The sequence below is a fragment of the Oreochromis aureus genome, linkage group 11 (assembly GCF_013358895.1).
Source record: "Oreochromis aureus strain Israel breed Guangdong linkage group 11, ZZ_aureus, whole genome shotgun sequence".
Classification (NCBI taxonomy): Eukaryota; Metazoa; Chordata; class Actinopteri; order Cichliformes; family Cichlidae; genus Oreochromis; species Oreochromis aureus.
The window spans coordinates 20,384,902-20,408,203 of NC_052952.1; the positions used below are offsets into that span (position 1 = coordinate 20,384,902).

At 41.4% G+C, this 23,302-nt stretch overlaps 1 protein-coding gene across 4 annotated transcripts in view; it reads right to left on the minus strand.

The window, feature by feature from the left end:
- atp8b2 (ATPase phospholipid transporting 8B2) overlaps positions 1-23,302 on the minus strand; it is a 30,565-nt gene that overhangs the window by 3,217 nt on the left and 4,046 nt on the right. Inside the window, exons 1-27 of one of the 4 annotated variants that reach the window (XM_039619848.1) lie at positions 23,189-23,235; positions 22,790-22,857; positions 15,348-15,406; positions 15,136-15,249; positions 13,922-14,020; positions 13,783-13,844; positions 13,583-13,655; positions 13,147-13,217; positions 12,955-13,034; positions 12,296-12,454; positions 12,129-12,217; positions 11,738-11,934; positions 9,972-10,092; positions 9,798-9,885; positions 9,672-9,706; positions 9,425-9,584; positions 9,124-9,312; positions 7,979-8,094; positions 7,549-7,713; positions 6,933-7,044; positions 6,297-6,402; positions 5,168-5,426; positions 4,828-5,011; positions 2,232-2,455; positions 2,061-2,144; positions 1,375-1,620; positions 71-209 (exon numbers count right to left, since the gene is read on the minus strand). In XM_039619848.1, coding sequence (XP_039475782.1) covers positions 71-209; positions 1,375-1,620; positions 2,061-2,144; positions 2,232-2,455; positions 4,828-5,011; positions 5,168-5,426; positions 6,297-6,402; positions 6,933-7,044; positions 7,549-7,713; positions 7,979-8,094; positions 9,124-9,312; positions 9,425-9,584; positions 9,672-9,706; positions 9,798-9,885; positions 9,972-10,092; positions 11,738-11,934; positions 12,129-12,217; positions 12,296-12,454; positions 12,955-13,034; positions 13,147-13,217; positions 13,583-13,655; positions 13,783-13,844; positions 13,922-14,020; positions 15,136-15,249; positions 15,348-15,406; positions 22,790-22,814 — 3,256 coding nt within the window. In that variant the 5' untranslated portion in view covers positions 22,815-22,857; positions 23,189-23,235. Of the gene's footprint in view, positions 1-70; positions 210-1,374; positions 1,621-2,060; positions 2,145-2,231; positions 2,456-4,827; positions 5,012-5,167; positions 5,427-6,296; positions 6,403-6,932; positions 7,045-7,548; positions 7,714-7,978; positions 8,095-9,123; positions 9,313-9,424; positions 9,585-9,671; positions 9,707-9,797; positions 9,886-9,971; positions 10,093-11,737; positions 11,935-12,128; positions 12,218-12,295; positions 12,455-12,954; positions 13,035-13,146; positions 13,218-13,582; positions 13,656-13,782; positions 13,845-13,921; positions 14,021-15,135; positions 15,250-15,347; positions 15,407-22,789; positions 22,858-23,188; positions 23,236-23,302 lie in introns of those variants that run through there. The other 3 variants (XR_005614895.1, XM_031734130.2, XM_031734129.2) reach the window with 3 other exon arrangements.

Sequence of the window (23,302 nt, forward strand, 5' to 3'; positions counted from 1 at the left end):
CGGCTAAGAAAAATTACAGTATTTGTTTTGCTGGTACACATGTGGCTGAGAAATGAGAGCAGGGACGAACCTACAAAGTGGAACTGATTAGGAAAGATCCTGAAGAGGGTCTGACTGTGCAGAGCAAACATGATGATGAAATAGGAGCCCAGAGAGCCCCACACAAACACATGGTTGAACACTGTCCAGAAGCCGGTATCGAGAACAATCTACAAACACAGACATGCAAAAAAACCAAAAACAATAAAACTCCAGAAAACAGCAGATGCTCACAGTTAATATGCCACTCCTGAACAATTAATTGTTATACAACACTGAGCTTGCCACTTCCCTGCATTTCTTTATATTTTGCTAGTAAAATGGGAAACAGGTGCAGCGGTTTATTGAAATCTGTGCAAATATACATGGAAATACAGGATATAAGCATTAATACACAATTCTAATGAGTTTGAAAATTAATATTGTGTACGACCATCTTTAATCTTCATCTCAGCCTGAGCTCTCTTAGACAAGCTTGTAATTTCTTTAAGTCGTCTTCAGGAATATTTCTCTAGGCTTCTTGAGCCTCAAAGCTCTACTTTGGATCTGGGCTTCCTTTTGTTCTGTTCTCTGTCAACATGATCCCACAATCCTTCAGTAATGTTGAGATCTGGGGAGGCCAGTCCATGACTCAGTGTGTTCCACTGTGTGTTCTTCTATTTAGGTGCACTTTTACTGTATTTCCAGTGTCTTTAGGATCACTGTCATGCTGAAAAATAAAGCTGTTGCCAGTCAGATGCTTTCCTGATGGTATTGCATGGTGGGTCAAAATCTGATGACATTTTTCTGTGTTTCATCAGTTTTGACAAGTTCTCCGACACCACTGGCTGAAATGCTGGAATAAACCATGACGGAATCTCCACCATGTTTTATAGATGACTCACTGTTCTCCGTACGTATTGATGATGATTTCAAACAAAAATTTCACATTTGGATTCATCACTCCATAAAGCCTGATGCCACTAATTATTTTAGTTCAGTTCTTGTGTAATTTGGCGTACTTCTTCTTATGGAAGAGAGACCGAGTTTCTCATCCACTGAGACCACTTTTGATGAACAGTAGATGGATAAACTGCAGCGCCAGATGCATCTCTATTTCTTTAGGACGTTATTTTTAAAACAAATGAAAAAAAGACCCTTCTCTGAAAGTAATTAGGTACAAAGACTAGATGAGAAGAAACTGGGAATGTAATTTAAAGAAAAACTTTGCAAAACCAGAAATGACAAAGTCTGGCTCCTTTGAAGTAAAATATAAAGAAAGGAGGGGTGGCTCAACACTTTTGCACAGCACTCTGTGAGGCAATCGCCTGCTTAATGCACTCTACAATTCCTCACCTGTACACTGACCACAATAACCAGGGCTGTCGCTGTGGTGACTGCAAAGGTCTGGTAGTCAGCGAGGGGCACTCCGTTGCTCTGAGTGGCATTGGACAGGACGGCATATGGGACAAAAAACAGCACCACTGATGTGTAGATGCCCTGGGCAATGCAGATGAAGAACTCTCTCTTGTTGAAGAGGAGGTTGAGCTGCCCGGGCTCATACAACTTTGGATACTCCAAACTTCTGTGATCAGGAACATCCTGCATTTATAGGGGAAGTGAGAGGCTGCATTTACTAAAATAACATTATATAGAAACTACAGCCAAAACTTGTGGCTTGGTGTTCTGAGCAAAATGCTAACATCAGCATGTGAAAATAGTTCCATATTTCATGCTAATCCTGAGTACTGTCACCTCAGTTAAAAGGATGTGGTGTTGAACTTGATTGTCTGGGACATTTTTGTGTCTGTTCTGGTTTTCTCCCACAATGTGTCTAGTATTTTTAGCCATGGTCCAACGAGACAGACTCTGGCTAAAAACATGACTTATATACATTTTTTTTTATTAATTTGTTTTATGTCTGAGACAGATTTCAAATGCAATTTTTCTGATTCATGAAACTTCATGGAGTTTTATAAAAGTGAATACATGTAAAATAAAATTAAATGAGAGCTCAATACAAAGGAATAAATGTGAAAGACCTGGTCAAATATCCCCATGGCCAGCACAGGGAGGGAGGTGTAGACAATGTTGAAGAGTGTGATGAAGTACTGATCATATACGGTCTACAAAAAAAAACACACACAGACAGAGTTATAATCATGACTGTGACTCTTTATAGTATGCTTTTATCATAACCTCTACTCTCTGACCTGGGCAGAAAAACCACAGAAGAAGCCAAACCAGAAGTGCACCATGGTGAAGGCAAAGTTCTTGTAGAAGAAGTAGCAGAGGAAACGGCACATACGCAGGTAGGACCAGCGGCCGTGGACCAGCAGCAGCCGTTGTAGAAAGCGGAACTGGGAAAAGGAGTAGTCACTGGCTAGCACAGCCTGGATGCCCTCCTGACCTGAGATACCAACTCCAATATGAGCACCTGGAAGTGTGCAGATGAGATGGAAAAACAAATTCAAGAGTTTTTTTTTTTCTATACAGACAGTGCTGGGAAAAAGGATTTGACCCCTTCCTGATATCTTAGTTTTTATACATATTTGTCACACTTACACGTTTCAGATGATCAAAGAAATTTTACTTTCACTAGACCACTCTAAATCTTTGTGTTCTTTTTGGTCACTAGTGATTTTTTAACTTTTGAATTCACCCTCTTTTGAACTCTGCCATTTTTGTTGAGTCTCTTTCTTATTGTTGAATCACGAAATCTGCAGTTCTTTATATTTTGTTATGGCTTCTTTTAGGACCTCCTGGACAAGTCATCGATGGGATGTTGGAGTAATTTTGGTAGGCCAGTCAGTCCTAGGGAGGTTCACCACTGTTTGGAGTTTACTCCATTTGTGGATAATGGCTCTCACTGTGGTTCAGTGGAATCCTAAAGCCTCAGAAAAGACTTTGTAACCCTTCTTAGACTTTTAGACGCCAATACTTTTTCTTAACTGTTTCTTTAAATTGTGTGATGTGTTACTTTTTGAGATCTTTTAGCTTACTTTGCTTTGTCAGACAGGTTCTGTTTGACTTTCTTGATTCTACTGATCTGCCAATGATCTGGGTGTGGCTGGTGAAACTGAACTCACCTTTCCAAAACATGGTTAATAACAAGTAGAAGGTAATTACTTTTTCATGTAGAGTCAGCTAGGTTTGGATAGCTTTTTCCCTTAATAAAAGAAACCGTCATTTAAAAACTGCATTTTCATTTACTCAGATTACCTTTTTGTAATATTAAAATTTCTTTGATCCTCTGAAACATGATGAGTGTGACAAATATGCAAAGAACTAAGAAACCAGAATGGGGCAAACACTTACTCGCCCCAGTGTAGACGCGGGTACAAGTTTGACACTGTTTTCTCAGATGTGTATGATATCAGTGAGAGGGGAAAACCAAAATGGTCATCCAAAGCACTCAGCTTTGACACCTCACACGCCTACTGTTCAAACCTTCTGTTTATGAAGGGCAGACAGTCAGAAGAAAGACTGAAATAAAACAACTGTTGCATAAAGAACCAGAGCATAATACTAAATAAATAGGATTATTCTAAACTGTAAATAATTTAAAACTACTTGCAGAGTCCAAGAGTAAAGAAATAGAGTACACAGACATATGGACATAACAGGTTACCTTTAGGGCCTGCTGGCTGTATTTTACACAATCTAATAAGTGAAAACTGTGGCAAAAGCTAACTTTAGCTAATAAAACTTTATCATGTTCTAATGGAGACCCTTTCCTCTCGGTTATGAGCTATAGTTAATGCCATGTTGAATAACTTAGCAACGTTAGCATGCTCATTACCTTCCTGTCGAGAAGACTAATGCCACATAACATTATGTGGAGGAAGAAAGCGGTAGCCAGAAAATGTTTTCACAACTTGGGAACCCAAGTTTCCCACAAACTTCCCGCAAACTTCCCACAAACGTCCCACTAACTGCTGGTAAATGATTGGGAAACCAGTATTACCATCAATAAAACCAAAATTCTCAGTTTAACTGGAGTATGTGTTCCTTTTGAATAGCTGGACAAAAGGAGCTCAGAAGGGGGAAAAACATTTGATTGTTTCGAGATTTTTAAATCAGAAATTACAGGAAATGAACCAATCCTTCTCCTCACTGCTGCACTGATTGCATTTCTGTTTTGCACTTGCATGCAGATATGTAGACATGATGTACATCCACAGACAAACACACACAGGCTGATGCACTTACAACACACTGATTACAAGACATGCAGAGAAACAAAGCACTGAGGTATTAATAGTTTTCTCTTTTAGTTTGCCTTTAAGCTTAGAAATAAATATTATGAAGCAATGATTGACAGTATAGTTCAGTCTTAGTAAAATTATTCGTACAGTGAACAGTTCAAACACAAGCCTCCATTCTATTAAACACAAATACGTTTTCTTCTAAACATCTTTTCCAAGCTTAGCAGGACATATTTGGTGTTCTGGGATTTTAGGAGTGACACTAAAATTAAATTTGACTTCTGTGGATTTGTTTAGTTTGTCAGCGTCACATCCATCTATAAGAAGTGAACAAATAATTTGTAAATAAGGCCTAAAAGAACACGCACCGCACCTAAGTTCCTGACAACCAAACCTTTACCTCAGGAGGACTCCTGCAACACAGATTTCCACATAACCTACATCACTACTAGGAACAGCGTACAGATAAACAACTTCTACAGCCGCACTTCTGCTTAGGATTTCCATTGCTTAAAAGTAGACAAGCCACCCAAATGGCTAAACCCAACTTCTCTCTTCTTTTCTAAATACGATATTTCAGTTACACTTTTGCACAACTCACTTTTGATCATGCTGATGTCATTAGCACCATCTCCTATAGCCAGCGTGACGGCCTTCTTGTGCTTCTTGATGAGCTCCACCACCTGAGCTTTTTGCAGCGGCGTGACTCTGCAGCAGATGACCGCTTTGCACGCGCACGCCGTCGACACAAACTCTGCCTCCATGTCTGCTTCGAGAGCGTGGGCCTACCACGAGACAACAGAGAGAGATTTTAGATGTTCAAGGGGTAAAAGGAGTCCAAGTTGCTGCTTTGGAGAAAAGTCCTTAATGAGGAAGAATTGTTTTTATGTAACTAAGCTTAAATTTCCATGACAGATAGCATGCAGGAGTGTTATTCATACCAGACTGTGACCGTTGATTACGAGGGCAAACTCTCCTGAGATGTTGTCCATTAAGTTAGAGAGAGGCAGAGGAGGAGGAGGGGGAGAGCCATGCAGCTGCTTCCCCACTCCTCCTCCTCTTCTGCCTGCTGTATCACCTCCTTCTTGTCCTTCTTTGAATCCATTTCCATTGAAACATGCCTCCCCCCATCCCTGCATTCCTTCCTCTTTAACTCCATCTCTGGTACGTGACAGCTCAATCATCCTTTCCCTCGCTCTTCTAGAGAGGAAGACAAACAAAGCCCACATCAACAGTGCCTATCTGCATCACAGAGACATGATTACATGACAACATGATCATGCACAGCAAAAAAAAAAAGAGATCTGAGCGTGGGATAAAGAATATAGACTCAAAAAAGCAAACTAATAAGGGGAAAGGGTGATAGTTGGAAAAGTAATGTGGATGTCAAGACAGTTAGTGATAATGGCAGGTTTTATCCTGAGCCTGATATTCCAATATAGGCTCTTTATAACTTGAATAATTGCACTTTCCAGATGAATTTGACCATTGCACAAAGAACATCAAAATACCAATTTAGAGTTCTTCTGTCTTTGAAAGATAATTTTATTTTTTGGCTGCTTTATTTTTTGACTCTCAAAGTGTCTTCTTTGCACCGTTACACTGGATTTGCTCACTTTCTACAAAAAATGACTGACTTCATAGTTAAGGGGTATTTTGCAATGTTGCTCAAATTTAACCTTGTGAGTTCTCAGCCATAATCAGTGATAACTGGAACTCTAACCCTTTGCTATCAGTTCATGTCATTTTTTAATTGATTACTGAAGTCTGGGAAAAATCTCTTTAAATGATTCCTTTTTGCTTTTATCTAAAATGTCAGGGTCAGGGTCATGAATGAGTCCTCACAGGGTGAGCTGGATGATTTGACTAGAAATGAGTCAAGAAGCTCTGGTCACTGTCGAGTGATTCTCACAGACTAGTTGGAACATTTTGCTACCACACCTACCGACTTCAATCATGCATACATTTCTTAGTTTCTGCCCGCCCGTCATCTGGAGTTTGGCATTTATCTACATTTATCTTGATCCCACAGTGTACAGTCTAGTACAGTGTGCACATAACCAGACTGACCTGAGTTCTTGCCGTACGCTCTGGACGGTGTGGCCACTGATGATGAAAACCTCAGTCATATCATCTGTCAGCATCTTGCAGGAGTAGCCTATGTTTACAGCCGTTTCTGTGTGAAGGAACGGGATAGGATCAAATAAATACAAGTGCTGCTTCAGTTAAAAGCTATTAGCTAATGTACTGCTCATCGTTTCGGCTACTTCTCCCTTTGCAGGCATGCCTCTGGCCTTAAACTATAATAGCTGCTGCAGGCATGTCAGTCAACATGTCCCTTTATTTTTAATTCGCTGCACTCATTCCTACAGCATATGGTCCTTTGGTGATGACAGAATACATGATAAACTTCCAGAAATTAATTTTTCCAGTGCTAGCCCAGTACATAGGATCAGACTACAAAAGCAAGAGGGGTGTAGCAGTACTGTATGTTTACATGAATGACAATACACCCACACAGTCAAGGTGCAAATAGGTGCACTGATGCTTAAAGCTTTCAGTTTCAACAACCTCGTCATCACAAGGATGATGCTCTATAATTAGTTTAAATTTTGTAGATTCTTTTGCGTTTTAAACCGTTGTCTAAACGGTTTAAATGTTTTAAACATGCACACTAAGTTCTGAAAGCTGGTGCAAAAGTCTCACCCTGTTTATCTCCAGTAAGAACCCAGATTTTAATGTTAGCCAGAGAGAGGACAGCGATGGTCTCTGGAACGCCTTCCTGCAGCTTGTCCTCTATAGCAGTGGCACCCAGAAGCTAGAAACACAGGCCGAGAGAGAGAAACACAAACAAACAAATTCGATATTTAAGGAAATTTAAGACGGTCTTAAATGCAATTTTTTGTGTTAACACTATGAGTAGAAAATCCAAACTCAAAAGCATCTGTGTGCTCCAAATATAGAAAGTAAAAGAAAGGAATTTCCCTTGAACTGCTTAAGTTTCAGTGATCCCAACAAGTTCCCCTTGCTCATTGCAACATTTTTACTTTATTTGAACTTTTTACATGAAGGGCAAACGGGCCTACACACACGCCACTGCACGCACACACACACACACACACACACACACACACACACACACACACACACACACACACACACACACACACACACACACACACACACACACACACACACACACACACACACACACACACACACACACACACACACACACACACACACACACACACACTTGTAATGAATAATACACATTATCTTGATACAGATTCATACATTATCTGAAAATAAACTCACTGACCATCATATTTTGTTCTATTTCCTCATAAGCTGCTGCCAGTCTATCCTCCCTGCAGTCCGTGGCCTTATCAGCAAAGCGGTGGCTCTCTGACCAGGCCTCCCATTCATCCTCCGACAGGTCCCTGTAGGCCAGAGCCAGGGTCCGCAACCCATCTGCTGCATACTCCTAGCACCAAAAATATACACATAAACATGTAGAAAAACAAAAATATACAGCAGGGACATTAAGAATCACATGACTAAGCATTAAGTAGTCTTGTTTGATGATTTTTAACCTATACTTAATCTAAGAAATGTGTCATGCCATGATGAGGTTGACTGTCTCATTAGGAGAAGGTAAATAAAAATGAAATGCTGTTAAAAGTGGTTTTAAAGTGTGGAGACTCTAGATGGCAGTGCAGCTCAAGCCATCCGTCCAAGAGCTGACTTACATTGAGGTGGTCTGAAGTAATACTCATCACTTCCTGGTTACAAGGGTGGAGTCTTTCCAACAGAACAGTGTCAGCTCCTTTACAGTAGAGACGAATCCTGCCCTCTGGGTTACGTACTGAAAATAAAAACAGAGTAATGAAGAAAAAAATAATCTCAGCGATTCAGACAATTTTTCTATCACCTTTACAATAACGGAAGAGCTCTTCAACAAAGGTCCTCAGAGCCTGGCAGCAGAGGTAAAAGTAATTTATGACCAGAGGTCAAATTTACAGCATATTCATCCATCCATCCAATTCAGGTTCACTTGGTTTGGGCTGGAGCATATTTCAGCTGTAATGGGTCTAGAGGTGAGATACACCCTACGCAGGTCACCAGGTTATTGCAGGGCTGCCACAGAGAGACAGACAGCCATACATGTTCACGGGCAGTCCAGAATCACCAATTAACCTAACATGCACGTCTTTGGACTGTGGGAGGAAGCCAGAGTACCACACTTCACACAGAAAGACCAAAAATTCCCCCGAAACAAAGGTTAAAACCCAGAACTTTTATGCAACAAGGTGGCAACAAAGATAAAGATTGCACCACAATGCCATCCTGTACAACAGCACTGTACAGCCATAGTAGTTTCTGCTATGGCAAGCTGTTAAGTGATTGTCTTATGACATTGCACAGATACATGAAAGGTCGAATGCACTGCAACTTACGAAAACACAAATAGAAAAATGCTGCAAAAGCACAAAACAAGACAATAATGTGACGTAAGTGACAGAAACCAAAATATGTGGAGGATTGCACTGAGACACGCTTAAAAGAAGCCGATGATTTATAAGTGTTGTTTTTGCATACTTGTTTCCTTTTCCATTGTGTGCTTTTGTAGGATTTTTCTATTTACTGGTGTTTTCTTATGTTGCTGTGCATTTGACCTCTCGGGGCCACCATACACAGGTCATCCAGTAAAGGTAAAAACATGAAGAATACGCACACATTCTTCAATAACGTGGCTCTGAGTAATCACAAGTGGTTATTTTCTTAAGCCAACGCTGCTGAGTGAATTTTTAGCTTCTTTCTGAATTTTTAAATGTAAACTAAAAATATTCAGATTATTTTTTTGTAGTGAAATAAGAAGAAAATCGCTGCATACCTATAACAGACATTCGCTTGCGTATGTTATTGAAGTCCAGTATGGCGAGCAGCGAGTAGGTGACGGTGCGTCCCATTTCCGTGGTGGTTATCGTCCCAGGTGTTCGGGAGCGAAACACAAAGCCAAAGTTTCGAGCCGCCGTCACTAAAGCGCCCTCGTCTGGAGACTGAGCCTTATAAACCAGCTCTCCTGTGCAGGCAAGTAAAACAGTCATTAAATATTATACCATAACAAATGAGCAGATGTTGAGTTTTGATGTCATTATTTGTGTTTTGCAGCTTCTCTCTTTTTTTAAGCTCACCCTCACTTTTCTCCTCACTCATAACGGTGTGACAGAGTGAGAGCAGGCGGAAAAACTCATGAGTGCACGAGTCTCCCACTTTCACTGATTCCAGCAGCTTGTCATCATAGAAGCAGAAGTCTGGGTCCGCCAGCGGGTTGAAGGGAGTGAAGTCCAGCCTCTGAAGACAAATGAGTGATAAATAAAATCACAGGTGCTAACATACATGCATGTGATCTATGATTTATCAAAAAATACTGATACGCACCTTTGGCTGAGTTTCCAGTGGGTCTGTTACTTCACCTGACAAACACATCAGCACCACATGTATGAGCTCTGATATACATGTACATACAGTCTCTGCTACATGCACATGTATTGTGTGTGTCCTTACCGTAACTCTGTCCATTGATGGAGCACTTATTGAACGTCATGATGTTCTGAGTGAGCGTCCCAGTCTTGTCACTGAAGATGTATTCAACCTAGGATCATTTTTGGAGTGTATAACTACTCAAATCAAAGGACGATGGATGGATTTGCAGAGTACAGAGTGAGTCTGGACACTTACTTGTCCCAGTTCCTCGTTCAGAGTGGTGGTCCTGGCCTCAGCTGCTGTGTTACATTGTGAGCAGAACATCTGTTGGTCCCAGTTAATGAAGTAGCTGTGACCGAGCCTGATCACCTCCACACTGAAGCAGGCGAGGAAGGGGAGCGGTTACAAACTCAGAGCCATTCACAGTTTAAAATAAATGACAGAACAAGTAAGCACAGAACAATACAAAGATTTTCTGGCCAAATACTTTTGGCACGTAGTCAGTGCAGCTCACTGACTTACTGATTACCAAGGTCCTGATCTCTTTGCATACACAGTAAGATTGTGTGCATGTAAAGACAGAAAAGCATGTAGCGATTTTTAAAAAATCACGTTTATACAGCTGTGTGCATGTTCCTCTTTTGTAAATCTCAGTCATTATGAAATTTACGCATGTGCACGACTCTCATTTCCACTTCTGACTGAATATAGACACCCCTGTATTTCAATACTTGCACTGCTATTTGCACCTGAAGCTGTCTGGAAAACAAAAGATCACAACTGGCCTGACTGGAGGAATGAAGAGAACAAGAAAAAAAGAAATGTGGGTTTTGTTTGCCTCACTTCTGGAGACACAAACAGAAGAAAAACTCTCGTAAATGAAAAATAATTGGGGCCATTGTACCACTAGGCGCCAGCTTTTTACAGCACTAATATTACCAATGAATGACTGTGATAAGAGGACTGATAACCGATAAATTTTCAATGATGTTTGCAAATGGCAAACACTATCTCCAACTGCTGCTTTATATTAATCGCTGTCTAAACTTATTTTTATCTCTACTTCCGAGTATTGTGGCTGACTTTACATGTAAAGCTGGGAACACATGGTCACAAGTCCAGTATTATGCAAATTGTTACGCAACCCATCATTTCTTGATATTTTGAAGTACAGCAATCTATTGACACACAGATTACAAGATATAAGGAAGAAGTAAAGTTTATAAATGTTTATATGTGTGTGTGTTTAAATCCAGGTATGCTTTAACTGCTTTGGCAGTGTGTTTGTGATCACTGAAATACTGAAACCAAGACAGAGCCTCGATTGTGTTTTACAGATGGCTGTAGACACTGTTGTATCTCTCTCTTTACCTCCTGTGAACATGCTGGTTTGAACGGTCACTAAACACAAATGTGAAAATTTCATATTTAGATTCATCACTCCATCAGACTTGTTGCCAGTTCTTAAAAATGGCTTCTTAACAGCCTGACTTCTATAGAGGCCATTTCTGATGAAGCTTCAGAGAACAGCAGACGCATCTTTTAGGTCCTGTGTCAGGTCTTTGCTTTGTCTTTTCCAATTCCATAAGGACTTTCAGATACTACTCATCTGTTGTAGATAGTTCGTTTTAGTTTTTGAGGTGTTAGGTCATTTTTATGTTTTAATGATTAATGATTAACAAACACACAAAAACAAGCATTCCTGTGAACATGGTCAGGTACAAGGACTCGACTGAAAATGAGTGAAAAAGAAGCTAATGTCCAAAGAAACACTATAAAAGATTTTCAGAAAAACTGGAGCACCTTTGCTTGAGACCACTTTAAAAAAGTAAGCCTGGCTCCTTGGAAGCAAAATCTGAGGAAATGAAGGTTGGCTTAAGACTTTTGCACAGTATTCTATCCATGAGGTCCATACATTCTTTCTTTATAAACACCGGTTTATATGTGGGAAAGGCAAACACAGGGTTTTGGTCTGTAAGCATCATTTATACATTCTTATAGATCTATTGTTTTCTTCCTACCTGACATATAGAGAGATAGGCACGACGGTATTAAGAATGATGACGTAGGACCAAAAGGAGAGGAAGGCCGAGAACAGGAAGTTATTCACAGGAGTGTCCCAAGCCAGGTAGCTCTGGAACAAGGACCCCACCTCTTTCTCCCACCCTGCGTTACCCACAGCCAGGATCATACCCATACACACCAGGAAGCCAAATATCTGACAGAAAATGGACACAGACGAAAAAGAGAGGAGTAAATGAGTAAATGTTACAGTTAAATCTGTAGTTATTTAAGCCTAAGTTAGAGCAGAATACATCACTAGTGTAGATATATGAAACTAAATTCAAGCCAGTGAGATCATGTCCTGAAATAGTTATGAGCTATGAAAATGAGAAGTGTGGGATGTCCTACCCAGAGGACCAGTGTGTTCATCAATCGATCGATACTCGTACGCTTAAACTTGGTGCGACCGCTGTTCTGCATTAGCTTGGTGTCTGGGCCTGGCAAACAGAAACAGGGTAAGATTTGCAACATACACCAAATGCATTATTTTTCTGTGCAAACATGCACACACTTACCTGCAAAGATGACCAGGCCATAGCAAGCCTCTGTGTTGCGGAGCACACATCCTCGGAGGAGCATGTTCTGATTGGTCAGGCTGTATTTCTTCTCTCTCCAGTACAGAGTCCCGGAAAAACGATCCAGCTTGTTGTTGGGAGGCTCACACACCACCTCGCCTTCACACAAAGAAGAATGCGGACAAGTAAACACACAAATGTTAATAAGATGCTCAGTCACAGTCATCTGAATCCAGTCACTGCTATGTTTTTAGAATTGAATTAATCACCCAGATGACATCACGCTGTTGTCGTGCACCTGAACACGTGCACAGAGGGAGGATCGCACACCTTTTGTAAGCTGATGTGAGGCAAAACGTGAGCAGATTTGCTGCAGTAATGCATTTTCCTGAGCAGGTGAGGAGTGAGTGGGTGTGATGTGCTGACACAGTGATGCGGTGGCTGTGTGATAGGCCGCCATTCACTGGTGGTGGAGCGGTACAGAAAGTGTGTGTCTCTGTTTGTGTGTATGTGTAAATGTTAGTGTGCATTTGTTATCACAAATGTGCATTAGCATGATTGAGAAAACATTTGATCCAAGCTTCCTGGTGCATGCTGAAGACCGTTAATCCTTATTCTGCAATGCAAAAAGAGAAAACAAATTTCTCCTCCTAACTCACCGTCAAATGAAGCCAAGTTGTTCGGGTCTCCAAGTTCAGATGTCACTGACACAGACTGACGCACCTTCATATTGGTCTCTCTGCAAGATAAAACCACACACAGCAGTTTAGATGTAGAGTTGCGTTGCTTCTGCAGATTTTAGGTTTTTTAGGTTGCGCGAACAGATGTTGAGGTGCAGCGTGTTTTCTGACCCGTCTAGCTCGGCTGTCTCGATGTAACAGAGACCATGAGGTTCAGTGCTAGACAACAGGAGCAGGTCAGCCTGAAAATGGATACAACAGCTGAGATTAGCATCGGCACAGTCAACATGGACTGAACGAGAAAAGCGCTGATGACACAGCAACAACAGTTTGCATCTATTACAGCTACAAGAAAAGGCAGAGTAATTGCAACTGAAAGCATGTTAGTGATTAAATGTAGCACTTCTAATGAGGCACATAATGCATTATAATCCATTTAGCATCAGAGCTTGTGGTCTACTGAAAGCTATTATGATCAAACAGAGGACTAAAAATACAAGAAGATGCTGGTGTTGAACACTAAGCTGTTGTAATGGTAGATAAATGGGCCTTTTCGGACTACTGATCACTATGTTTTCTTTTGTTTCTGTGCTGGGTGCACACTTACTGCCACAAACTGGTTGTTTTCAAGTTTAATAATATCACCCACTCGAACATTCATCCACTTTTCATTTTGAAGCCTGGAAGAGCAAAACGAAGAGAAACAGTAAAAAAGAAGAAGTAACAGATGCTGCTCTATTTTAAGAAACCTCTTAAATCAAGATGGGTAAAATCTGAACAGGTATGTTGTCAGATGTAATGACTCACGAGCCACGGATGAGGACCTGAGACTGACGATTGTTCACTTGGTTGTCGCTCTTGTGACGAAACTGGAGATGACAAAAGGCAACGTGTAGTAGAAATACAGACTCGTATCTGTGCCTGTGGTGCATGAAAACATACTCACGTAGTCATCCGTGGCATCCTTTACTGCAGTGATGCTCAGCACCAGAGCTAAAGGCACGATGGTGGTGAACCAGGAGAGGGAGGAGATCTGAGGTATCAACTAAACACAGGGAGACAAAGCTTATTATGCAAATTACTTTTAAAAAGGAAGACAAAGGCAGTGGAAGATACAGAGATAGCTGCGTCTACCCCCAGCCACATCAAAGACAGCTTGTTATGATGGTGAGCGTACCTGATGGTACAAAATCGTGGTAAGACACTACCAAGGAGGCAAAAACAACAAAGCTACAGTACACTGATTTGTTTGGGTAGTTTTAAAATAAGCATTTGTTCAATAATAGGCCCTCCAAACCTTGGTTTTAGTTTAACTATAAAATAATATGACATTTTTGGGCTTTGAAATGAGTTTATAGGAACCGAGGGGGTATGATTTAATTTTATCTAGCAAGGTTTAAGATTGCAACTAACTCAATATCTCTAGCCTAGTGAACAGGAGAACTTACAGTGGCTTTAACAGCAGCTCTGTTAGCCTGGACTTCAAATCAGCATCCTCACTGCCCCAGAGTCACGTGCTAATGATGTGCAGGTTTCACTGCATATCATTCGATTACACACTCATTTACTACTATTTAAAATATTGATAATTAATAATATGCCATCACTACAATCATACAGTAGAGTACCAAAGTAGTGCACATAATGAAATTTTGCTGCTGGTGTGGAGAAAAAGTTCCTAGCATCAGCAGGGTTAAGCCTCTTTTTCGGCTTTATTATGACAGGAAAGTTAGAGGAGAGAACAGGGGGAAGAGGAGCAGCAAGCGGCCTTGGGTCTCTGCAAGCGGCCTTGGGTCTCTGCAGCGGCCTTACAACATATAGTTTGCCTCCTTCACCCGATGAGCTAACTAAGCACCCTGTGTGTATGAATTTTCATGTTACTCCATCCACTAGACATTATGACATTATCAGGTGGTAGACAGGCATTTGCTGACAGTGAAACGTGCTTGAAATGATTTGTTATGAAATAACTGATCTCATATTCCACATCGATGATGTCTTTTGTCATCATATTCTCAAGTGCAGGAAACTGTTAGGCTCTATTCAACAATAGGTTACAGATCAGTCATTTGAATTTTGAATGTATCAATCTTCATCTAATTTTGTACCACCAAACTTTAATTAACAGTTACTGATCAAGGGAGTTCTTTGATTTCTCACCTGTAGTATGAGCAGGAAAAGAAAGTAGGTGTTGGCTACTTCCTGGAACTGCTCAAACAGGTTGACGGGCAGAAACGTGATGATGTTGTACTTGGATGTCATGATGCAGTTACTCTGGAGGATAAGGAAGGAAAAATATACCTCTCAGTTAAATCATTTTACGAGTCTAAACTTTTTGAATATGTACAATAGAAAACAGCAAACTCTCTTACGGCATACTGAAACTTTTCGTTGTACTCTCTGTCATTGGCTCTGACCCTTCTCTCCTCCTCTGCGGAAACACAACGCACAAGATGAGTCATTAAGGCATCAAAACAAACACATGCAGTAAGTCTGCATAAGAATGAATGTTTAGCATGTTTGGCAAACTGCAGAGTTTAAAAATGTCGGCACTGTTAACAGCTTCTTAAAACCTGGAAACAAAAGAGAAGGAATCAAGCAGTGACATCAAGACGTTTGTCATATACACCCAAAAACACAGTGGATATGCCGAGCAATGATTTTTTTTACTTTGTGAGATCCCCTCACAGTAAAACAAATAACTAAAATAAAGAAAAGAGTAATAAGCATAGAATAACAAATAAGATAAATGAAGTACTATGTACAGAAGGCTCGACTGTGATTAGAATATATAGTACAAGATACTTGGATGCTATCTTACTTAATAATGGTAATGGAGATTCAGAATTTATGAGTGTTATTATATAAAATGTTATTATATTGTGTGCAATTGCAGTTGTACAGGTCAGCATGGAAGAAGACAGCCGACAGTGTGGAAGCATGTATTCATACGTCAGCGAATGTGCTGTGCGTCGGTTGAGTGTGATAGATACAGAATGTCAGGCAGGAGGCTTGCAAAAGAAATTAGCAGGCCAATTACCGCTGATGTTTCATTAGCTGCTACTACTCCTTGTTATTAACCAGATGTGCAGTCGAGTGTGCGTGCAAAAGTTTAGGCACCGATAAAGGCAGATCATAGTATAGTCTCCAAGTTTCAGAGAGTAAAATTAAGACTGTTTCTTTTTCCTGTGCTCAATCTCTTGTGCACCCCTCCTCCTGACCGTGCACTTTATCCTATTGCTGTTTTTAGGTTTCTGTTATGCTAATGCAAAGTAGGTTGGGAGTTCCCCTTCTCATCTTTCTCCACCACCAGTCGCTTCTCTTCTAATATTAATGAAATGGCTTTTAAAATCAAATGACTGGTCATTTTGCAGGGCTGTGCACACACACACACACACACACACACTCACACATGCACACCAAAGTAATAATATCCAAGGCCAAGCGCATGTTTTGTGCACAAAAGCACAGTCCTTAGCATACTTTTGACAGATTTGTGAAAGGCAGTGAGGTGCCACAGGAAGGGACATCACACAACAGAAACCAATAGGCTATAATCAAATGCCGGCACATAAACAAAGACACTGTGGTTTCCTGTGTTTCTGCAGCACGGTGAAACTTTCGCACTGCTCATAACCTACATCTGTGTCCCTGCTGCATTCAGCTTCACCAAAAGAGACAGAGGCCACTTAAAGTGATCCCATTAGAGCTGCACTTTGCTGTCAGGTTATAAGACCGATCTGATGTGACAGATTAGCTCTGGTCGGCTTTAGACCAGCTGCGCTTTTGTCAGGGTGGATTTAGTCAACTCAGAAAAACACATTACGTCCACTTATTTCTGACGGTGTTGTGTGAGACTGACAATTAGAGGGACAATAGCAGAAATGATTATATCCTTTGAGCAAAATACATATTTAAATGTACTTTGCTCAGTTTTATTTAAAAGAGGTCAGTTCACAACTACGGTCACCTCATGGTAAGGCAAAGACCATACAACGTTAGAGAAATAACCCCAACAACCCAATAATTTCCAGTAAAGTGCTTGTTGGGCTGGCAACTCCCTGTTACCACATAGAGACCTCAAGCAGAACTCACGCTTAGTGAAGATTAACTATCTGCCACGACCGGAAAAAGAAGACCGAGAAGACAAAAGCATGGTCAAAATTCATTACACAGTGCCCTGAAAAAGTATTTGCCCCTTCTCGTTCTTCTTTTTTAATATATTTGTATATTTTTATTATATTTATCTAACATTCAACAATTTGGGGGTTCAGTATCTCACCCAAGGACACTCTGGCATGCAGATGGAAAAAGTGTTGGGACCTTCTGCTTAATAGATAACCTGCGCTACCTCCTGAGCCACAGCCACAAAATCAGATTGAGACATTTTTGTGTGAATTTTAAAAGGCCGCTCATGCTGGAAAACCATCCAGTGCGACTAAATTAAAACAGTTCTGCGGAGAAGAGTGGACCAAAATTCCTCCACAGGGATGTTAACGCAAGTAAATACAAAACTGTAGTCTTTAACTTTGTTTATTATTAACATTTGTTTGTATGATCCAAAGCATGTAAGTGTGACAAAGCCCCCAGGAAGAGGCAAATTCTTTTTCATTGTTTCCAAAAGCAAGTGAAATACTTTTGTTTTTAATATTCGTATCTGTCACTGCGGCTGTTGTCGAGTAGCACCATTTATTAGAAAAAATTCTAAACAGTTAGATAAGAAAAATTGTTTTAGGCATCAACTTCCCTTTCTTGGAGTTTCTATCTGGCAGATGTGAGATTTCTGGGTGCATGCAAAACAGCTGTGGGTTAATGATACCAATGTTCCCAAACTCTGACAAGTACAATATCAGGCTTGTGAATGTGATTGTGCACAATCCACAAACTTTTCCAATCCCTCTGGCATTTCTCCTCCTAAGCTGAAGGTCATCGTGCTATTTTCTGGGACAAATGTCCACCAGAGAGATCTGTCTGACGTGCAGTGCCAAGGCTGCTGGGAAAAGCCAAGATCCTTGTGCCAGCTAAGCACCAATGTGAAGTCAGGACCAGCCTGTGTCTGTCCCAGCCACTGCTGTGCAAGCTGAACACCTCAGCCTAAATGCATGAGCATCTTTAACAAACTGCTCAGTAAGTGTTTAATGTCTCTGACAACTTCAAGGGCATTAGAAGCCCTGACGCAAGCTGCACACCATACAGTAAACCTGCGTGAATCTATAAAGCTCCATTACGGAGAAACTTTCAGTGGCAGCCTTACTTCCAGCATAAGGTTTCCATAAAGGTCTGAGACACAAACGAGTTAATAAATATCGATTTAAACTAAAATAACTAATGTCATATAGAAAGAGTAACTGTAACCTAATACAAAAGCACTAATTTTGTTTCATCCACCTTCCTGTCTCTTTAACACTGTCTCTGCTCATGGCTGGACATGTGAGGACACAATTTCCTTACGTCTCCACAAGCGACACACACTTGCACAACAGAGTTAGTGCAGATTGAATTCAGGACAATAACAACCACAGTCATTCAGTGTGAATTACAGTACGGGAAGCGCTAATGTCCCTGCCATGACTAAAACTAAGTCAGGGTCGGATCAGACTGCGGAGACGTGAGCATCACTCACAGTGGATGATCTAATTAGGTGAAAAGGGGATAGCGGAGTCGTGTGCAGCCCAGCACGCGCATACGGTGATCTAATTTGCTGGAAAACAATGCTAGTGACAGAGTCAGAGAATGATGGAGTGGAGGTCAGATGAAGGTGCACATCCAGGGTGATTTGAGATAGTTAAGCGAAGGAATAAGAATACAGATGGAGCAGTGCAGAGGAGGGCTGGCGCCTGGAAGATTGATCAGGGACTCACGCAGCAGAGACAAGGACATCAGCCACATATTTACACCGGATCCAAGCAAAACTCTGGTTTGTGGCATAATTCACTGAAGTACCAGAGATTCACAGTCAGCACTAAACACCAGGAAACAGCTGAGATTAAGCGACTAGTTTAAGTCTGTTGGGGTCAACTGCAAAAGATACAGACAGACGAGTGAAGTGTGAAATCAGAAGAACGACAGGTATCTCTCTGTTATTAAATCTTAGGAGAATGCTGATGTGTAAAAACGTGAACACTCACTGATGACACAAAGTGCTACAGTGCAAAAAACAAAAACCCAAACAAACCAATTAGGTCTGTGATGCAGAGATGTAATATGATGAGGTAATGTATCCAGACACATATGCAAAAGGGAGTGAGAGAGAGATGAAGCAGCAGGAATGAGACTTGGACTCAGATGGGATGAAGATGAGATGATATTTATTAGGAAACAAATAAATAAATAGTTTGCACGATGAACAGCCTCCTGGCGGTGAAGACAGTAAAGACTCCTTCCCAACTTCTGCCTTAATTTTCCCCGCACAGACTCGTACCTGTTCGTCTCTTTTTCGATTTTCTTCCATCCAGTCCTCTCTTTTTCTTTCCTTGCAGGGGGAAAAGAACGACCGGAAACCATTTCTCCGGGATGTCTTTGAGCACTGTCATCTTAAATTTCTTTAAGTCACAGTGTGATTTTTTTTTCTTTTTAAATCGTTGGATATGCGCTGTTTCAGTAGCAAGTCACAGCCACATCTGACCGTCACGTCTCCGCAAGGACACGCGCACGAAGCTCCGGCCCCAGCTCAGTCAAGTTTGATTAGAGGCTCAGTCCCAGTCCCAGCCTCTCTGTTGCTTATTGCTCCAGCCCCTCCCCCAAAATATACACACGTGCACGCGATGTCCACCCCTTGCTGATTCGTCTCCCTCCTTCCGCGGAATCAGTGATGTCATCTTTTTTTTTCTAATTAGGAAAATAAAGCGCAGGGCTCAGACTCGTATTTGCTGTGAACATCGTGCTTTATGTGAAGTTTGAAGTAACGATGTCAAACAGTGCAGCGTCATCAAGCCACACGGGCTGCATCCTCACTGTCAGCCTCATCCGAAACATAAACACTGATGCTCATGTAGGCATTACGCAATCTCAAAGGCGAGAGGCGTTACCATGGAAGCCGCATCACCACGGGTCCTACAGCCGAAACTGGTCGCCATTTTGGATCCAAAGTCGTTCTTTTCTTGTGTGGAGTCCAACTGTCGTTTAGAGCCAAAATGTCCGGTGCAGGAGTTCAGTGTCCTGCGTGAGCCTAACGTTAGAAGGTGCGCCGCAGTGGGAAGGGCCAGACAGGTGCCCGGGCACGTGCTGAGCAGCGAGCCTCGTGTTCAGGCTGAGGCTCTCCCTGATCTATATGTGAAGCATGCGCCTAAGAAACCAAAACAAAGCACTGCGGGGGGCGAACAGGCATCTCCTCTGCAAACAGCAGGTTGTTTTGGCACATGAAGAGTTAGATTAAACGTATCAGACCTGATTTGAGGAATTATGGATGGAGGCTGATGACGGCAAGGTACAACAATGACATTATACAGTCTCTTTAATGACCTGCAATGCATCACTGATGAAACCACTTCACTTTGATCGCATCTGCAGGCGTCTTGTATTCAGAGATCACGAGCTCGGATTTGACTTTTTCTTTTCAGAGATGAGCGCACACAGATCGTGCGAAGGCTTAGGGATAGACAGATAAAAGCACTGCTAATACTGCTGTATGACTCTGAGTGTGATTGGGTGAATGAGATTGCAGTAGAAAGTGATTTGAGAGCTCAAATTCAATAGAAAGGCGGTACATAAATACCATACTCCACTTACCACCTAATCAATGATGGCAATTAATTAATGAATTAATTAATTCAACATTAGTCAAGTTTTTGCCGTGCATAAACCTCGCTATTATATTCGTGTCTCACCTGTACCTAATCTCCATTCTTTTCTTGTATTCTAATAATTAGCATTTTCTGCTTACACCAGTGCCTCTTCTCCAAACAAGCATCAACTGCAATCAAAACACCCACTTTACGAAACAGTCAGACTGTGAGAACAGAGAACTTTTCTCATTTTCTATAATGTGTGCCTCCTAGTCTCCCCTCTCCTCTGTCGTCTTGCTTCTGGCCCTGAAATCCATGTCAGTGATCACTGAAGGACGTCTCAGCTCCTAAAATGCATCTGGAGGACTGAGGAGAGAGGAGGCTTGCCAGAAAAGATGTATCCTTTGCAGGAGCGTGTTTACTTTAACACTTTATAAAAGAGGTGTCACACAGCTGGAAGATATGCAACAGACTCTACAGTCCTTTCAGTCCATACACCGCTCAGTTATTTAACTGCGTGATCAAACTTTCAGCCCTTCACAGTTTGTGTGGGATTGATTAAAAATCTTTTCACATTGGGTTACGGCTCCAGAATGTCTCATTTTGTTAAAGTGCTCTCTCTCCCTCGCCTCCTCTGTTCATCTTTCTGATGGGAAGGATCAAGATGAGAGGAATTAAGAATGCAGGAAATGAGAAATGAGAAAGGGGACAGTATGACTTGTTTGGAGACCCTTTGTTAGTGTTCACTAGCTTGAACTAGTACTCTGGTTCTGTGTGGACTTAGCACATAACTGAGACACTTGGCCTTTTCCCAATTACTTTTTGGGGTCTTAAAAGTGACTTCTCATGGCTAAAATGCCTCTCGGTGCTTGGAGCCTGAGTCAGGCATTACCATACATCTATATCAATGCCAACACACAAAAGTCACGTTTAAGAATGTTATTCCCAAGTGGGTTTTTTTAACATCTTATCCAGTTCAGGGTCGTAGAGAGGTTGGGAGCCTATCCCAGCTGATGCAGGGCAAGGTATACCCTGGACAGGTTGCCAGTCTATTGCAGGGCTGACAACCATTCACACCTACGGCCATATTTAGAATCCCAGAGTAACCAAACAAGAACATTACTAGTATATAGACAGATTCTTTATTGTCATTGTGCAGCTTGTACAATGAAAGTCTTTTCGATGGCAGTCTTTCTCACAGCAGCGTATAGAACAAATTAATTAATTAATAAAAAGAATAAAAAGGAAAATTACTGGACAACAAGACAATAAATACCAGGAGAGAGTCCGCACTGGTACAGCGATAACATGCAAAGTCCACACACAAAGCGACCAATGTGCTGCCCCACCGGGTTTAAGAGCAAGCAGTAAGCTATAAATAACTTATACAGTTAATTTAGGAATAATTCGGGAATCTCCTTTGTTTTATTAACCACAGAAGCATTTAATGATACTGTCAAACTATGTAAAATAAGTTGTGGGAGATAGATCCCCCAATCTGAGCCTGGTTCTGCTGCAGGTTTCTTCCTGTTTAAAGGGAGTTTTTCCTTCCCACTGTCTCCAAGTACTTCCTCAGATGGGGTTGTCTGACTGTTGGGATTTCTCTCTATTATTTTAGGGTCTTTACCCTACAATATAAAGTGCTTTGAGTCAACTGTTATTGTGATTTGGTGAAATATAAATAAAATTGAATTGAACTGAAGGCTAATGCTGTGTTCGGCCAGTGTTTGTGAAAACTTGTATAATTTATCTTTCAGTCATTTCCATCTGGTTGTTTTAGAGCCCCCACCCTCCCCTCCAGAGAACTGGTGTCATAATACATTGTCTGTCTGGGAATCTGCAGATGAGCTTCAGTAATAAGTGCTGTTTAATATGTTATGATAGTCTGAAATGTGTTGAATGTTTGTTTTCCAGCATGTTGTTTCTGTCTGTAGATAAATATGTGAATGCATTCTTGCTATCGTGCAGCATGCATCACACCTTCCACGTCTACATGGCATCTACCTTGTCATTTGGTTAACTGCATTTCTCATTGTCAAGCCACACTGGATGAAACTAGTTTAAGATGCAGATGTGATGAATGTACTGACCTGGGGGAGGCCTCTTTCTGAACATCTCCACTCTGCTGGCGTCCTTCTGCTCTGGCCCATGGGACTGTCTGCCAAGGGAAAGAAGGGAGGTGGGTGAGACTGAGGAGGATACAGGGGAGACTACAGAGCTGACTGTCTACAGAGCACGAGCAGGAAAAAAAGTGAAATGAGAGCCATAAAAATGTGATTGTGCATGGAAGGGAAATAGCTCTTTTAGTTTCAAGCCAAACCACGGCCAGGTGATGCAACCTACTTACTGTAACGTTTCTTTTTTTTTCTTTTCACAGCTTTGCCCTCCCATTTAGACAGTGAAAATCAGTCAAGCATTAAAACCACTGCACAACACGACACATGCACGCACACACACACACACACACACACACACACACACACACACACCAGGCTCTCTCTGGTCTCTTTTGGGCCATAACGAGGATATGACATTCAACAGAGAGCTGCATCTGTCTCTGTAGCACACTGTCTCTGGTGGCTGGGGCCAGATCCACTGTCAGC